Consider the following 15543-nt stretch of genomic DNA (forward strand, 5'->3'; position numbering starts at 1 on the left):
TAATAAGGTTACAAGTGTAAACATGTTGAAATTTCTACTATATATTCAAATGATTTATCTAAGTGCTTTCTAAAAAAATACTTAGGTACGCTTCTACAATCATGCTTAATTGTAAGTTTTTATGTCAAATGTAGTCACTAGTTAGAAACGTTATCGATTGTCAAAAAGCATGTTTAAAGGAGTCTTGCGTCAAATCCAAACAAACCAAGACACAACGTAAAAATATTACATGCCTATTTGTCAGTTGAAATCAAGAACGCTACGTATTCTTTTGCTACATTTATGTATATATGGATACAGAAAATTACAATTACGAAAGAAGAAACTAAATAACACAAAACTTCGTTGCACTCCATAATTACTACTTGGGTTCGATTTGCGCTGAAACAGCGTATCCACCGCTGTAATCAAAGGAGCCGGTGCTGTCATTGAATTCCTTTTTAGGCAAGCCTTCGTTGTAGGGATGTTTCGGAGCACCTTTTGATGCTGCAAACTCTGTGGTTGATGAAGATGCTGATGTTGAGTTTGTGTTCATCCCATCGTTCTGCAGAATGGTTTCGATAGCCTTCACAACTTCACTCATCGTGGGACGATCTGCAGCTGATTCATCAACGCATTGCATGGCTAGCTCCAAGAACCTCCCAAACCCAATAAGAGTTCCTGAGTTTCGAATGTTTCGATCTATTAACTCCCTCAAACCGTAATGCTCTTTGTCATTCTTGTCCATCACCAATCGTACCTCGCGGACAATGTATTTTCCCTTCTCGATTGGCTGCCTAGCAGTTATCAGTTCAAGCATAACGACTCCAAAGCTGTACACATCGCTCTTATCGGTCAATTGTTGAGTCATGTAGTACTCAGGATCCAGATAGCCCTGAAAGTGTAGACAGTAACTTACAATACAAGAAATGTTGAAACTGGAAAACACGATTTTCCTGCTTAGTGCTTACCCTAGCAGATCACATTTTAGGTAGTTATAAATGATAACATTTGAAATGCTTAATTGTAAACTTACCGCTGTTCCTTTGATCTGAGTCGATACATGTCCTTTTGCGCTGTCATTGACCAGCTTCGACAGGCCAAAATCTGCAACCTTCGCCGTTAAATGTTCATCTAATAGAATATTTGTGGACTTCACATCTCTGTGAATTATAGGAGGATTTGCAAGCTCATGCAGGTAAGCCAGTCCTCTTGCCGAGCCAAGAGTGATTCGGAGTCTCCTCTTCCAATCGAGATGAATACCAGATCTCCCTGCAACTCATATTAAAACAAAGCTTATCATTACGTGTTAAATCGATGGTACTAAATGAAACACATAAAACTAAAAATATGAATTAGCGAGAAGTAAAATTTAGAACTGACCTGACAAGCTTTCCTTAAGTGTTCCATTAGGCATAAACTCGTAAACCAACATCTGCTCTCCTTGTTCGAAACAGAATCCCAAAAGACCAACGACATTCTTGTGATGAACGCGAGAGAGCAACTCAATTTCAGTCTTGAACTCGAGGCCTCCCTGCATCGATTCTCGCTGAGCTCTTTTGATTGCTATCACTTGTCCATCAGAAAGCATGCCCCTGTAAACCTATGGATAGCCAACCGAAAAGTATAGAAAAAAATCTTTTAGCTTCAAGCACAATTTCATAGCTGTTACTGAATGAGTTGAATATTATATACCTTCCCATAGCCGCCAGATCCTATCTCATTACTGTCAGAGAAATTATTGGTGCACCTCTTAAGCTCATCATATGAAAACCATCTTGCTCCCTTTAACTGTGGTGCACCGCTACTATCATTTCTGCTTGGCGCCCAAGAAGCTGGAAGATAGAGGAGAGTAGTGAATATAAGCTGACCAGTATCTAGTATTAATAACAGAATTTCAGTCTACAAATCATCCACAACAGGAATGGTTACTCACCGAAAGGTCTGCTTAAACCAATGGCTCTTTCAGCACGTTTCTTTTGCCTAATGGCGTAAATTCCTACTACCACGAGGCCCACAACAAGAACGAGACAACTAACTGATATCCCGACAATAACACCAGTGCTTATGGATCTTGTATGCGTGTCTGAAACAATCGGGTTTTTTACTGTCAGTTTAATTGATCATCTAATGTAGGGAAAGTGTATATGAACACTGATTTAAAATTACCTGGGAAATTATATTGAGCTGCAATAAAAATGAAGGGTCCAAACTCCTTTGGCGGCTTGTAAGTCTGATTGCTCATATCAAAACCAATCCTGATAATCTCAGACCTATTAAAATATGTTCCTGTAGGTGGAAAGAGAGCCACATGTACTTTAAGATGGTCATCGATGTTGAAGAAAGGGTTATCAAGTGACACTGAACCGGGAGTGAGGTCAAGTTTCTCCCATAGGCTCCTTTCTAGGGATTGAAATAGAGTCACATTTGTCAAATCACTGAAAAAGGGCGCTCGGAAATCCAGTGTTCCTTCAAAAGGATATCCACATTGACAATTCTGAGGGCTTGGCTGCTGACCCCCGGGGCATGTAATGGATGGACACTCCGTTCTAGTAGCATACGTTTTTGTATTTGATTGTGGAGGCTGACAGAACGGACTCGACCTAGATTCATTGCACCATGGGTTCCCAACAAGTCTGCAATATGTAAAAGTCACAACTAAGAATGATTGTCCCATGAAAATACAGAACATCATAGAAAATTAAGATCGAGGCCCGTGAACTGTCTTACATTAATGTATGTTTGTACTCATAACCCAGTGTTGTTTCCTCAATCTTATTGTTCTGCAGATCAACAAGCGTCAGTTGCGGACTGATGTTATCACCCATGTTAAATGTGCCGTTAAACGCATTGTTTTTCAGTTTCCTGTCGAGTCACAGAAAAGATGAATGACCAGTTTATTGAAATCGCAGCACGTAGATGAATCATTCCGTTATTCTCCTTATACTTACACTTGCTGCAATGACGGTATGCTGAACATCCTCTCTGGCACAGTCCCTTGAAGTGCTACATTTTCTAAAACGCTGGCATCATAACAGTAAATAATTTCAAAATGATATCACAATAAATTTTTCACTGTCCTTTTCCAAGACTCATCAATATATGCCAAGACATCTTCATGTAACCTCCATCAGACTTACATAGTGGTGAGCGAGAGCAAGGTTGAGATCCAACGCGGAGCTTCTGATGGATCAAACGAGTTGTTACTAAGGTCTCTGAAGTAAAATCATTAGGATTTATCAGTACAACACAAGAACAACCCGGAAAACTGAAACTGCAAATGACAGCTCCATGCCATGTACTCACACATAATTGAGGGCATTCAATCCAGTTAGGTCGGGTAAAGAGCCGCTCAAATTGTTGTATGCGAAATTTCTGGAAGAGAAAATAAAAACCGTGTAAAAGCTGATTAGCCATCACTAAGATTATGGTAAAAGCACAGCAAAGTATTTTCTTGGAGAGTTTGTACTCACAATTGACTGAGATACATTAGGTTGGAGATAGTTGAGGAGACTGGTCCCGTCAGAGCATTTCTATCAAGCCGACTGTTGCAGAAAAGAATGGTTTTAGTCTAGTAAGTGTCAAGAAGCAGATAGACTTAAATGTGTAAGAAAAAGAAAAATCAAGATGGCTTTTCACTCACAGAACCTCGAGAGTCTGAACGGAAAATATTGTTGATGGAATAGTCCCAGTGAATCTATTTCCATCAAACAATCTGCAAATAAAGAATGACAAGCAGTTTAAGTATAGAACATAAACTGATAGACAAATTAGATACTGATTGTTCAGATCAACTTACACATGTCTCAGTATCATCTTGGAACTGAAAAGTCTGGGTGGAATGGTACCTGAAAGCTGGTTCTGGTTCAAATGGCTGCAAATTCATATACTCTGTTTAATGCTTACGCAATAAGCAGTGGCATAATCCTTACTAGAATTGCATTTTCTTTTCAGAAAGGAGAGAGTTTCAAAACGGAAAATACTCACAAATGTTTAGCCTTAAACAGTTGGTCTAAGCCGGGGGTAGTGCCGCTTGAAACTGGGAGAGGTCCAGTCAACTGATTGTCTGCCAGGTCCAGCCAATAGAGGTTGGAGAGATTACCCAAAGAAGCAGGTATACTGCCGGTGAAGTTATTCGTATTCAAAGCCCTGAGAAAAACCAAAGTTACATAAACTTGGGAAAAGAAAAACATCATATTGGGTTGCACTAACAGTATGAATAATTAGTCCAATTCTTACAAGAAGGTTAGCTCTCCAAGTTTCCCCAATTCACTTGGAATAATTCCACTGAAGCTGCAACCAGCTAGGATCCTAAAACATGGAAACAGTCTCGTATAATTATCCGATATAAAAACTCATGTTCCATAAAGTTCAAAAGGTGCAGATGTGAAAAATTGCTTGGTAAATTGTTCTTACAGGATGTTTAGATTGCTCAGATCCCCTAATCGTGGAGAGAGAGAACCGGTGAGGCCTTTGTTGAATGAAAGATCTCTGCAATGTTAATATTTCAGCTTCGTTACAAAAAGAATTCCATCCCTAATCAAGATTGAGCTAAACAAAATAACTGACAGTGAAAATAAACATGTTTTATGCATATTTTTATAATTAGACATCAAATTTGTTGTGTGTTGCTCAGTTCATAATATACTGCAAACATAATGCTGGTATGAAGGAGGAACAATCACACTCACAAAAATCTTAACTCAGAGAGCCACGCGATGTCGCCTTCAATTTTCCCTTCCACGTTCATTCCTGATAATCCCCTGCACAATGAACATCAGAAGAGGTTCTGGTTCAAAATCTGATTAAGAAAGTAAGCGAGAATGCTCGTAATTACAACGATCACATCAGAATGCGAAGATGAACAACACTCACAATGCAGTCACCCTCGAACCGTTGCAAGTGATGCCTTCCCAGCTCTCCCCACATGGATCGTTTGACTTGTCCCAGCTGGGTGGAACGTTTATCCATGTCTGCCTCAAGGATTGGAGGGCATTAGCTGAATCAACACACTTATAAATCAATAAACTACCCTTAATAGGAACAATGAGGGTTTAGAACGAAATTTAACCAAAACTTCAAAATAATTCACATTAGACCGAAATTAAATGGACTAATCGCTAAGTACACACACGAAAGAATCTACACCAAGGATGCATAATACTGGTATCCCAAACCAATCACACTGTGTCATCCGTTTTTACTTTCCCATATAATAACAGATGATTGATTTGGAATATCGTCACGGAGAATAGGAAGATGAACATGATATCACAAAAAACCTCTCAAGTGAACGGATATGAAGGTAGCTTTGAAATTGTAGACCAAAAGTAGAAACTACACAAAACCCAATTCTCCCATGAAATAAGAGATCAATATACATACATACATACATACATACATACATACATACATACATATATATATATATGCATATATATTGATATTTAAGACTATTCATACCATCATCTAGGTGTGTAGAAGAAGAGATCACATGAATTCCAGAGAAGCAGAAAGCCAGAAAGAGCAGCAGCAGCCGCATGGTTGCCTTGGGAAATTTGTGTGTGAATCTGTGAGGCCGATCAGCTAGTAAGCAGAAGCCAAAAGCACATTTGTACAAAATTCTACTTCCTTGAAATGTCAATAAAAACACTTTTCAAACATATCTTCTTCCACTCCATGCCAAGTACTACACCACTCGGATGGTTGGAATTTTATTTAATGAAGAAAATTAAGAGTCCCAGGCATGCGCATGCTTCCCACCAAGCAACCAAAAAAGTGCTTTTTTGGAAGCTCTGCTTATTTCTGAGCAACGAAGCTGGATTTCCTGAGTTGGGTTCTTTCAACTGTCTCCAAAAAAAACACCCTGCAGGCTACAAACCTCCCACTTTATTTAATTAATTTAATTTAATCTAATTATATGCTAATGGACTATGATTACGACAGAGAGTGATGAGATGATGGTTGTTTTTTTGCTCTGGACTAACTGGAAAGATAAGATGACTTTGGTTGGTGGGTCCCAAAACGCTGACATGAAACACAAGGCGACGGGCTCCTCCTCCTTCGGCTGGGACCGATTCCTGGTTTCATCCTTGTTCTTGTTGAATGAAATAATAAACACGGTTTGGTCGTTTCCTAAGGAAATATCTAATATGTTCAGAACAAACCAAAATTAAATAACGATATATCGATCACATAATAAGGACATAACAATCAAATATCGACAATCAACAATTGTAATATAAGAAAAAATCATTTTGACCAATTAAAATTAATAGACAATACATGTGGTTACTCTTTCTCCTTTAGTGCCATGACATGACATAATTTTGTCGTATCATTATAGGAATTGTTCATTATTTTTATCACCATCTAAGCCATCTTTACAAAAATTCTTTCGTTTGGACACCATTTAGTCATCCATATATGCTAGACCAATCGGCAGTCATGATAATAAGTAACTTCCTTATTATGAACCATCAATTTGTGTGATTCATATGAATGACTAAAGGATTTCTAAATCAAATGATTTTTTTAAAGATGCTCATTTGGAAGAAAAACAACTCTTTATATGTAAGGAGTCAAACAATATTCTTTTATATACATAGTAATTGTTTATAGAGTCATTCTTTCTAAAGTGCATCACCCGTCTTAAATGAGAAGAACTTACATGCAATCAGTTTGGTAAACTAATTGTATTTGTGTCTAGGTCGACACTAAAATATACGAGGACGCATTATAGCTTAAAAGATATTGAACAAGTTATAACACATGACCACACGTTATTAACAAAGATGCCGTCAATAGTGTCCTTGCAAGCAAGTTTCTCTTGTATATTAGAAATACATGGCAATAAAACAACATATAAGTTAAACCCTATTTTATCTGCAACTAGGAACCAGTTTTCGTAAGAAATGGATAAGAGGAGTAAGGACTAAGGACGACCTATGGTTTGTCCGTAACTAACGTCATTGCCTCCACTAGGTGGTGGTGACGGTTGAGGCCATTGTTATGAAGGTAGGGTCCTCTTCTTCTTTTGTTTTCTTAGCATTAAAGATGAGAGCCCCATGATTGTTGAATAAAAATTTACATCTTATTGAAACAGACGATTTAGATTGCGATTGTGTCTACAACAACAATAAAGCTTTATTTTATTAAGTGAAGTCGGTTGTATGAATTTTAGAATGTCACTACGCTCAGTTTTGCGCCAAGTCTTCCGTTAGTTTCAAATACTCCATGTCTTTTCTTAAAGTTTCTTTTCAAGTCTTCCTCTACTCCTTTTGCCCTAAGCCTCTGTTTCATAATCGCATTTTCTAATTAGAGTATTTGTATGTCTTCGTTTCACACGATCAAACGACCTCAACCGAGACTCTAAAAAATAAAATATCCAAATTCACTACAACAAAGAAAATTCTTTCTTTTAGTGAGTCAAAATCCAAATACACAAACCAAGTACAAATTGCCGTCTAACACGGCACCAATAAGAACAACTCCAACTATAGGGTTTTTCGTTCACAAAGAAAGTTCAAGCTAATGGAATAAAAAACGCAACATTTTGGGAGAGATTTGGAGCTCGAATAGTGAAAAGTATTTAACTTTGTGATTGAAACTTGGAGTTTGATTCTCCCCTTCCCTACGTCTGCATTGTTCACACACCTAAATAAGTAGCAGAAGACATCAACCATGAACAATTATTGTACGTATGTACATGTTTGGGCCCAAAATATTATTTTGGAGCAAGCTTAGAGTCATTCTCGGCCCAGTGACATTCATCTAGAATCTTGTCATGGGCCGGCTAGTCAAGGTCGGCCGAATCCTATTATGAAGAGGATTGTTTTGGATAAAGATGAAGTAGTCGAACCCTAATGCAATAAGGAGTATTAAAGATAAAGATGCTTAGATTCGAGAGATGAATCTGGTTCATCAAAGGGCTTGGTTCAAAGTCCTATAGGGATTAGGATTGGTTGAAACCTGATCAGGTTAGGTTGAGGAGTTCTAATCCTTGTCCATTTCTAGTTCGGCCATGAGGGGGTTTGCTGCTATAAATAGAGAAGGGAGTGCATCATTCAAGGCCCTCTCCAATTCAACACACAAACTGCCGTGCGCAAAGCTTCTCAAGACCCTTTGAGACTTTATCCTTCTCCCCTTTCTTCCCGCCAACACATCTTCAATTTGGATAAACAGCACTGTGAAGGCAATCGGCGACATCTTCAGTTTCGATAAACAACACTGGAGCTGTAGAACTAACCGACCAAGGAGCACCTTCAGCTTGGTTAGACAACACTGCTTTGAGGCCGACTAGCTATTTATCCAAGTCTTGGCCAATAGGGATTTCGAGTCTTTGTTGGTAGATGTCATCTTATCAGCTTTCTCGGCGAAGTGAGGTGTTACAAGGATACTTGGCTCGGCACATTGAAAACCGAGTTTTGTTTATGATTGGATACTCGCAAGTAAGTTTCAGAGTTCGGCATTTCAATGGCCGGACCAGTATTTACGATCAAGACATACATTTCTTTCAAGAATTTATGTCCATATAGTTTGGTACCAGGTTGGCATGCTTATACTCTCACGAATATAATCACTGTGACCAAACCCTGACCTCAACGATTTGTGAACTTCGCAGAACTAACAGCCTTGTCTACAGGCTCTACAACCCAAAGGCCGAAACGTGTTCCTTCCTTGGCTGTGGTAGCAAGACTGAGAAGTCAACAGCTCGCTCAACGCAACATCAGCATATTTTACTCCCCGGCCGAATTCGGCGGACGAGTTGGCACGCCCTGCGCATAACCGAATGACATAGTTAGCTTGTTAATTACTCGGCATGCGTGCCACGTAGGCTTGGTAGTTTTTAGGGTCAACATTTTGGCATGCCCGGTGAGATCCAATGCTAAAACTAGGAAGTTCATGACCATTGAAACACGGTCAATAAAAATGAAAACAATCATAGGAAAGTCGAGTACTAATCTTCCAGTCTAAAACCCAGGACAAGATGGCTTGTTACAGGCACAGAATCATCACGTTGCTGCGACACCTGAAGCCACAAGTGTGACACGTCGAAAAAAATGAAGTTAATCTCGGCAAGTCAAACACAGAATTCCCCACCAAAGTGACAAAAGACATTTTTGTTAAAGGACTAGTGGATGATTATGACGAGGACGGTCGTAAGGCCTCTAAACCACTAACTAGATCGTTTCTTCGACAACGACTTGAAGAACAATCCCGGCAATTTGAGCAAATGTTCAGCCGAGAGGTAAAGAGTATACTTGAATAGATCCATGATAATAGCGTTGTGCACAACAAACTGCTTGATGCTATGGTTAACAAAGTCCACGAAAGTGGACCTACCGATCGATCCAGACATCCTTTTCTAAAGAATAATCCCCTACCAACGATACAAGCCGAGACAAGATATGCTCGGCTCAAAATGATTGACTTAGAGAAAAGTGATGGATCGAGCAGCAGATCAGACAAATTTGACCAAGGAGCAGAAACAGCATTTGTTGACATGGTCGATGTCCAGAGGATGATTGATTTAGCTTTAAAAAATAGGCTGAAGTTTCCAAAGTTTATTCACCCATATCCAGCCTTTGTAGAAAGGTTCGAGTATCCCAAGGGATTCAAAATTCCAAACTTTAGCCTTTTCGCTGAGGAATCATCCTTATCTTTTGGAACACGTGGCTTGGTTCACTGCTTAATGTGGAGATATCAATAGTGACTTTGATAAATTACGACTTTTCAATTTTTCATTGACTGGTTCAACATTCGTATGGTACATCAATCTCCCACCCAACTTCATCCAAAGCTGGGAGGAATTAATCGAGAAATTTCATGAGCAATTCTATTGGCCAGGGATGGAAATGTCCATCTCTTCTTTGGCCAAGATGGCTCAATCATCCGACAAGTCACCAATGGAATACCTTACGAGGTTTAAGTCGATTAGAAATTGGTGCCAAGTACCTCTCCTGAAGTCGAGTTTGTTAGAATCGCCCTAAATAGCCCAGACGTGGAGTACAAAAAGAAATTCTCGAGGGTAAACTTCCGAGATATGTACGAATTGGCTTAACATGTCGAGTAGTATGATTATTTACTTCGAGATAAGAAGATCTCGAAGTCCCTATCCGAAGGAATGATCTACAAGAACCCTACGGTCAGTTATGTATCGGACGCAGGCGAAGAGTCCCAATATGCCAGTATAGACGCAGCCGAGATAGTAATCAACAAACCATACATATGCAAAGCATTAGCTCATGTTAACTCCAATGATGCCAAAACCTGCTTGGCCTTTAAGGAAGCTGTCATCAAAATGTCAAAAGTCTATACTTTTGACATCACCAAGGTCGATACCATCTAAAACTAGTTATTACTCGTGAAAATTAGTCAAGCTTCGGCCAGGGCATAATATTCCTAAGGCTAAAGATTTAAAAGGTAAGACATATTGCAAATACCATAACTCGAACAAGCATACGATAAATAATTGTGTCATATTTTGTGATGCCATTCAGAGCTGGATTGACAATGGTAAACTCAAGTTTCTTGAGAAACAAATGGTCATTGACTCCGATCCTTTCCTTACGACACCAATGAGCATGATAGATGCTCACCTACCCAAGGACAAAAGAAAAGGAAAAGCCAAGTTCATCCCGACACAATACGTTCTTAGGCAGAATGCTCGACTGTAATTGAAGGTCGATCTATCCTTGGATGAGCCACCAAGATACTTTTCAAACCCAGTTTATGCCGAGTCAATATCAGACTCCAGCACAAAGGAAACTGACGGGCCGATGATTTTATACAACCGGTGCAAATTAAGCGTCATCATAACTAAGCCTAAGGAACAACCACTTTGTGCTAAAGTACCGCAATTGGCGTTTGCAGTTGTGGCAGGGTCTGGAAAAGTTCTCGATCCAAGCCAATGAGAACCAGCGAACCTTCAAGCCACATGAGCCACACGACCAGTGTTGGTATAACTATAATTCCCCTACCGATGTGTATACTATGTTATCCAAATCACAAAAACGTTGACGCCCAAGAATGGACTGTATGGCTCGACGACAAGCAGCCCAGGTTACCTCGGCTACCAAATGGCAGCCCAAAAAAATGGTGGATAACGAAGATGACCGACAACCTCTAGTAATCATGGCTGACCTGCTTCAAGGAAAGAAGGTGATCGATTACGATTTTGAAACCACAATTAAAGAATCTGAGAAGCGAATCAAAATTTTTCTTCGGCCTGGGAAGATGAAAGATCGCCTGGAGCACTTCTGGAAGGAAGTTGAAAGCAAACTTCCTTCATTACCCCCACAAGAGCTATTAATTAATGTCTGACGAAATCTCCACCCGCTGTTTCCCGGTGAAGCTTTGGAATGCATGCGGGAGTTTCACAAGAAATATTAGGTTAATGACTTGTACGGCTTACCAAAAGCATGTCAAGAGGTTCTTGAAATATTAGGTTAATGACTTGTACGGCTTACCAAAAGCATGTCAAGAGGTTCTTGATTTGGCGCTAACTTGCCCCGATGACAAACAGATTATCCAGAAAACCACGATCCAGGAATGAAGGTTAGGTTCTAACATATATGCTCAGCTTTGAGATGGAACCTTATACTGATATTAATACTATCGAGCTTCCTTTCTCTTTTGAGGTTCTCCAGTATTTGCGATACCATTTCAAAGTTTTCTTAGCTGTGCTCCTTTTTGGACACGAGGGACATTCGCATCGCATAGTAGGAGCGAACTCGCAAAGTTTCACAAGAGCAAGACCAAGTCCCAACACCAAGCGAGCCCAAGATCGACATTCAGAATGACACAGCTTCATTAGGGGTAACCATAAGTAGCTTTGTCGATGATAAATCTCAGACCAAGGAAGTTATTCCTTTAAATGTGAATATCGCAGGTCGAAATCATGTGATCATGTTTTTTTAATTGATTTAAAGATCAAGTACAATGCATTGCTTGGTCGTGACTGGATCCACCAAACTAGCTGTATCTCTTCAGTTATTATATAAAGTCTTTATCTTCTGGGACCGCAAATCGGTCGTGGTTCATCCAGCCAATAATCAGTCATTCGAAGCCAATATGATTTAAGCTCGCTATTACAATGATCACGTCGGCTACATCACCTTGCAGGGTTTTAACGAAGAACGGCAGGCAGACTTAGATTTCAGTTCAGAAAGCCATTGAGGTTGGCGCTAAGACTATTCACCAGAATTCGACGAGACTCGGGTTGGCCAACACAATTGACGATCCTAATGTCTGATACCAAACAGGATAGACATCGAGTTGCGGTTTCATCTATCATGGAACACCTGCTGGCCCATTGGTATACTATTCTCAAGTAACCGAATTCCGGCGTGAACTTAGTCGTGTTGCTTGCTAAATAAACAACAGTTCAATCATGTCACTTGATAAAGTCTAAGCTGCCCCAGCTGAGCTCGAAGACAGTCGGCCCCAAGTCAAAGATTCATTGGATGAAATAAATGTTGGAATGGCTGATGTCCATCGGCCTTTATTTATTAGTGGTTTATTACCCAAACCTATGAAAACCGAGCTTTGTAAATTATTCAAAGAATTTAAAGATTGTTTTTCTTAGAGTTACCATGAGATGTCTGGTTTAGATTGAACACTCGTCAAACACGAATTACATATCAAGGTTGGTTGTAAACCTTTCCGCCAAGCCCCTCGACGATTCTCGACCGAAGTTTAGCTCGGCATAAAGGACGAACTCATTCGACTTTCAAAGCTGATTTTATTTGGACAGCTCGTTCCGTCAAATGGTTGGCGAATATTGTCCCAGTTTTAGAGAAAATCAGTGTTTTACGTATTTGCACTGATTTTCGTAATTTGAACTTGGCAACCCATAAAGACAAATATACAATGCCAATTTCAGACTTGTTAATCGATGTTGCAGCAAACCATGAGATGTTATCTTTCATGGACAATCATGTTGGTTATAACCAGATTTTCATTACTGAAGCTGATGTCCACAAAATCGTTTTGCGTTACCTAGGGGCCCTTGAGACCTACGAATGAATTGTCATGCCTTTTGGACTTAAGAACGCCGATGCCACATATCAACGCGCTATGAATACTATTTTTCATGACCTGATTGGCACAATCGTTGAGGTATATATCAATGATGTCGTGGTCGACGCACCGCCAATCATATTTAGACGACCTTTGGCAAGCTTTCCTTCGTATGTGCCAACATAACCTTAAAATGAATCCTGCCAAATGTGTCTTTGATGTATCGGTAGGCAATTTCCTAGGTTTCCTTGTACATCATCGTGGCATCGAGGTGGATGAGAATAAAGCTCGAGTGATCATTGATGCTCCACTCCCGACAATCAAGAAGCAATTACAATCCATACTTGGCAAAATCAATTTCCTCCTGCCGTTTCATTTCTAATTCGGTGGGGAAAATGAAGGTTATCTCCATGCTCTTGAAACTTAAGGATTCTGAAAAATTCGAACGGTGCGAAGAGCATTAGGATGCTTTCACGCAAATCAAGGTCTCCCTCACTACTCCACATGTCCTTGTGCCACCTCAATACGGTAAACCCCTTAAGTTGTATATCTCGACTACCGAGGAATTTATCGGCTATCTCCTTGCACAAGATAACGACACTGGGAGAGAGCAAGCCATTTTTTATCTAAGTTGAAATCTTAACTCAGCAGAGATAAATTATTCAGCCGTCGAGAAACTCTGTTTAGCTTTGTTCTTCGCTGCATCTAAGCTTCAGCATTACATGCTCCCTTTTGTTACTCAGGTCATCACTAAGATAGATGTTATTCGCTACATGCTCACTCGACCGATAGTAAAAGGCCAAATTGGGAAATGGACAATGGCACTATCCGAATTCAGTTTGCAATACGTGCCCTAGAAAGCTGTCAAAAGACAAACATTGGCCGATTTCTTAGCTCAACATCCTTTTCCATATGGTTTCGGGGGCAACAACGTTGAAATTGGCATGGTGGAAACACGTGATAATTATTGGATGATGTATTTTGCTGGCTCTAGTACCTCGACCTTGGCTGGCGTTGGAACGTCTCTCCTGATCACTACTGGTGGTATTTTTTTCTCAAGCTGGATTTCAACTGTACAAATAATCAAGCTGAATACAAAGCTTATCATCGGCCTTAACGTCCTTCATGATTTGAGGGCAATCCATGTGCTCGTTCTTGGCGATTCAAAACTTATGATTAACCAACTCAATGGGACTTTTCGTTGCATGAATTGTACTCTGGCGACCTATCACATGGTTGCTAGCCATTTAGCCAAATCCTTTGTAAGCATTACATTCAAGCACAGTCTCACAAGCTCGAAATACTAATGCATACAAACTGGCTCAAATATCATCCGGAGCACAACTTTTGGGGGGTGAATTAGGCCAGGTCATACCAGTAGTGCGACGTCCACACCCATCCTTGGTTAATCAGCAAGTTCTAAAAAATGACCACATGATCCGTACATGAGTTATGTCCCTACCTTTGTTGTTGGAACAAGAGGATCCTATAAATATTTGTGTGGTCAAGACTTTACCAGACGATTGGAGAAAGTCAATTATGCAGTATCTTGATAATCCAGTGGTAACCACGACTGCAAAACAAGGGTAGATGCCACAAATTACGTAATGTACCAGAATAAGCTATACCAAAAAAGTGAAGATGGTCTGTTGCTATTGTGCCACGGCCTAAAAGAGGCCACCTGAGCTATTATAGAAGTACATGAAGGATATACGGGGCTCATCAATCTGAACACAAAACACGATGGTTGCTCCGTCGACACTGGCTATTTCTGGCTAAGTATGTTGAAAGATTGCATCGAATACACACGAGGTTGTGTACAATGTCAAATACATGGGCCCTTACAGAGAGTACTGGTTGAATTACTTCACTCGGTCACCAAACCATGGCTGTTTAGAGGATGGGCCATGGATGTAATCGGCAAAATGACGTCGTCCTCCAGATTAGCAAAGTATGCATGGATACTCGTTGCAACAAACTACTTCACCAAATAGGTCGAAGCGAAGTCATACGACGAGTTAACTTCTAAAGAGGTCTGTAATTTTGTAGAAGAAAATATCGTGACAAGATTTGGTACACTAGAAACAATTATAACAGGACAATGGCACACTTTTGACAGCTGACAGGTTTAAAGAATACGCGGCGAGTTTGAAAATTTGGCTCGATCATCCATGCCGTATTACTCATAAGCAAACAGACACGCCGAAGCAAGTAATAAAGTTTTAATCAGTATCCTTGAGAAAATGATAAAAGAAAAGCCTGGTATGTGGCATTTGAAGTTAAACGAGGCATTATGGGCATTACTAAACTTCACTACAATCAGCAATAAGGACGACCCCATATGCGTTGACATATGGACATGACGCAATGCTACCGGTTGAGTTGAGCATAAACTCGTTACGAGTTATCGAACAAAGCAGTTTTTTAGTACTGAGTATAGTTAGGCCATGAGGCAAGAGTTGGAGGACTTGGAGGAAGCTCAGCTCGATGCCTATAACTTATTGGTGATGCAGAAAAAGATCATCAAACGAGCTTATAATT

The 15543-nt window shown here is 40.0% G+C and overlaps 1 protein-coding gene across 1 annotated transcript; it reads right to left on the bottom strand.

Annotated features, from left to right (window-relative positions):
* Window positions 1-157: 157 nt before the first annotated feature.
* LOC103960154 (leucine-rich repeat receptor protein kinase HPCA1) lies at window positions 158-6016 on the bottom strand. Its single transcript, XM_009372569.3, has 19 exons — window positions 5443-6016; window positions 4855-4978; window positions 4671-4742; window positions 4396-4470; window positions 4219-4290; window positions 3967-4128; window positions 3779-3853; window positions 3623-3694; window positions 3453-3524; window positions 3286-3354; window positions 3120-3194; window positions 2931-3002; window positions 2710-2844; window positions 2149-2615; window positions 1916-2065; window positions 1675-1814; window positions 1363-1582; window positions 1016-1251; window positions 158-874 (listed from the first exon to the last, which is right to left on the bottom strand). The coding sequence occupies exons 1-19, from the start codon at window positions 5519-5521 to the stop codon at window positions 362-364; spliced, it is 2880 nt and encodes a 959-aa protein (XP_009370844.2). The 5' UTR covers window positions 5522-6016; the 3' UTR covers window positions 158-361.
* Window positions 6017-15543: the final 9527 nt, after the last annotated feature.

Source organism: the organism of the source record quoted next, unplaced genomic scaffold, assembly GCF_019419815.1.
Source record: "Pyrus x bretschneideri cultivar Hongxiangsu unplaced genomic scaffold, Pyrus_bretschneideri_v1 Contig11, whole genome shotgun sequence".
NCBI lineage: Eukaryota > Viridiplantae > Streptophyta > Magnoliopsida > Rosales > Rosaceae > Pyrus > Pyrus x bretschneideri.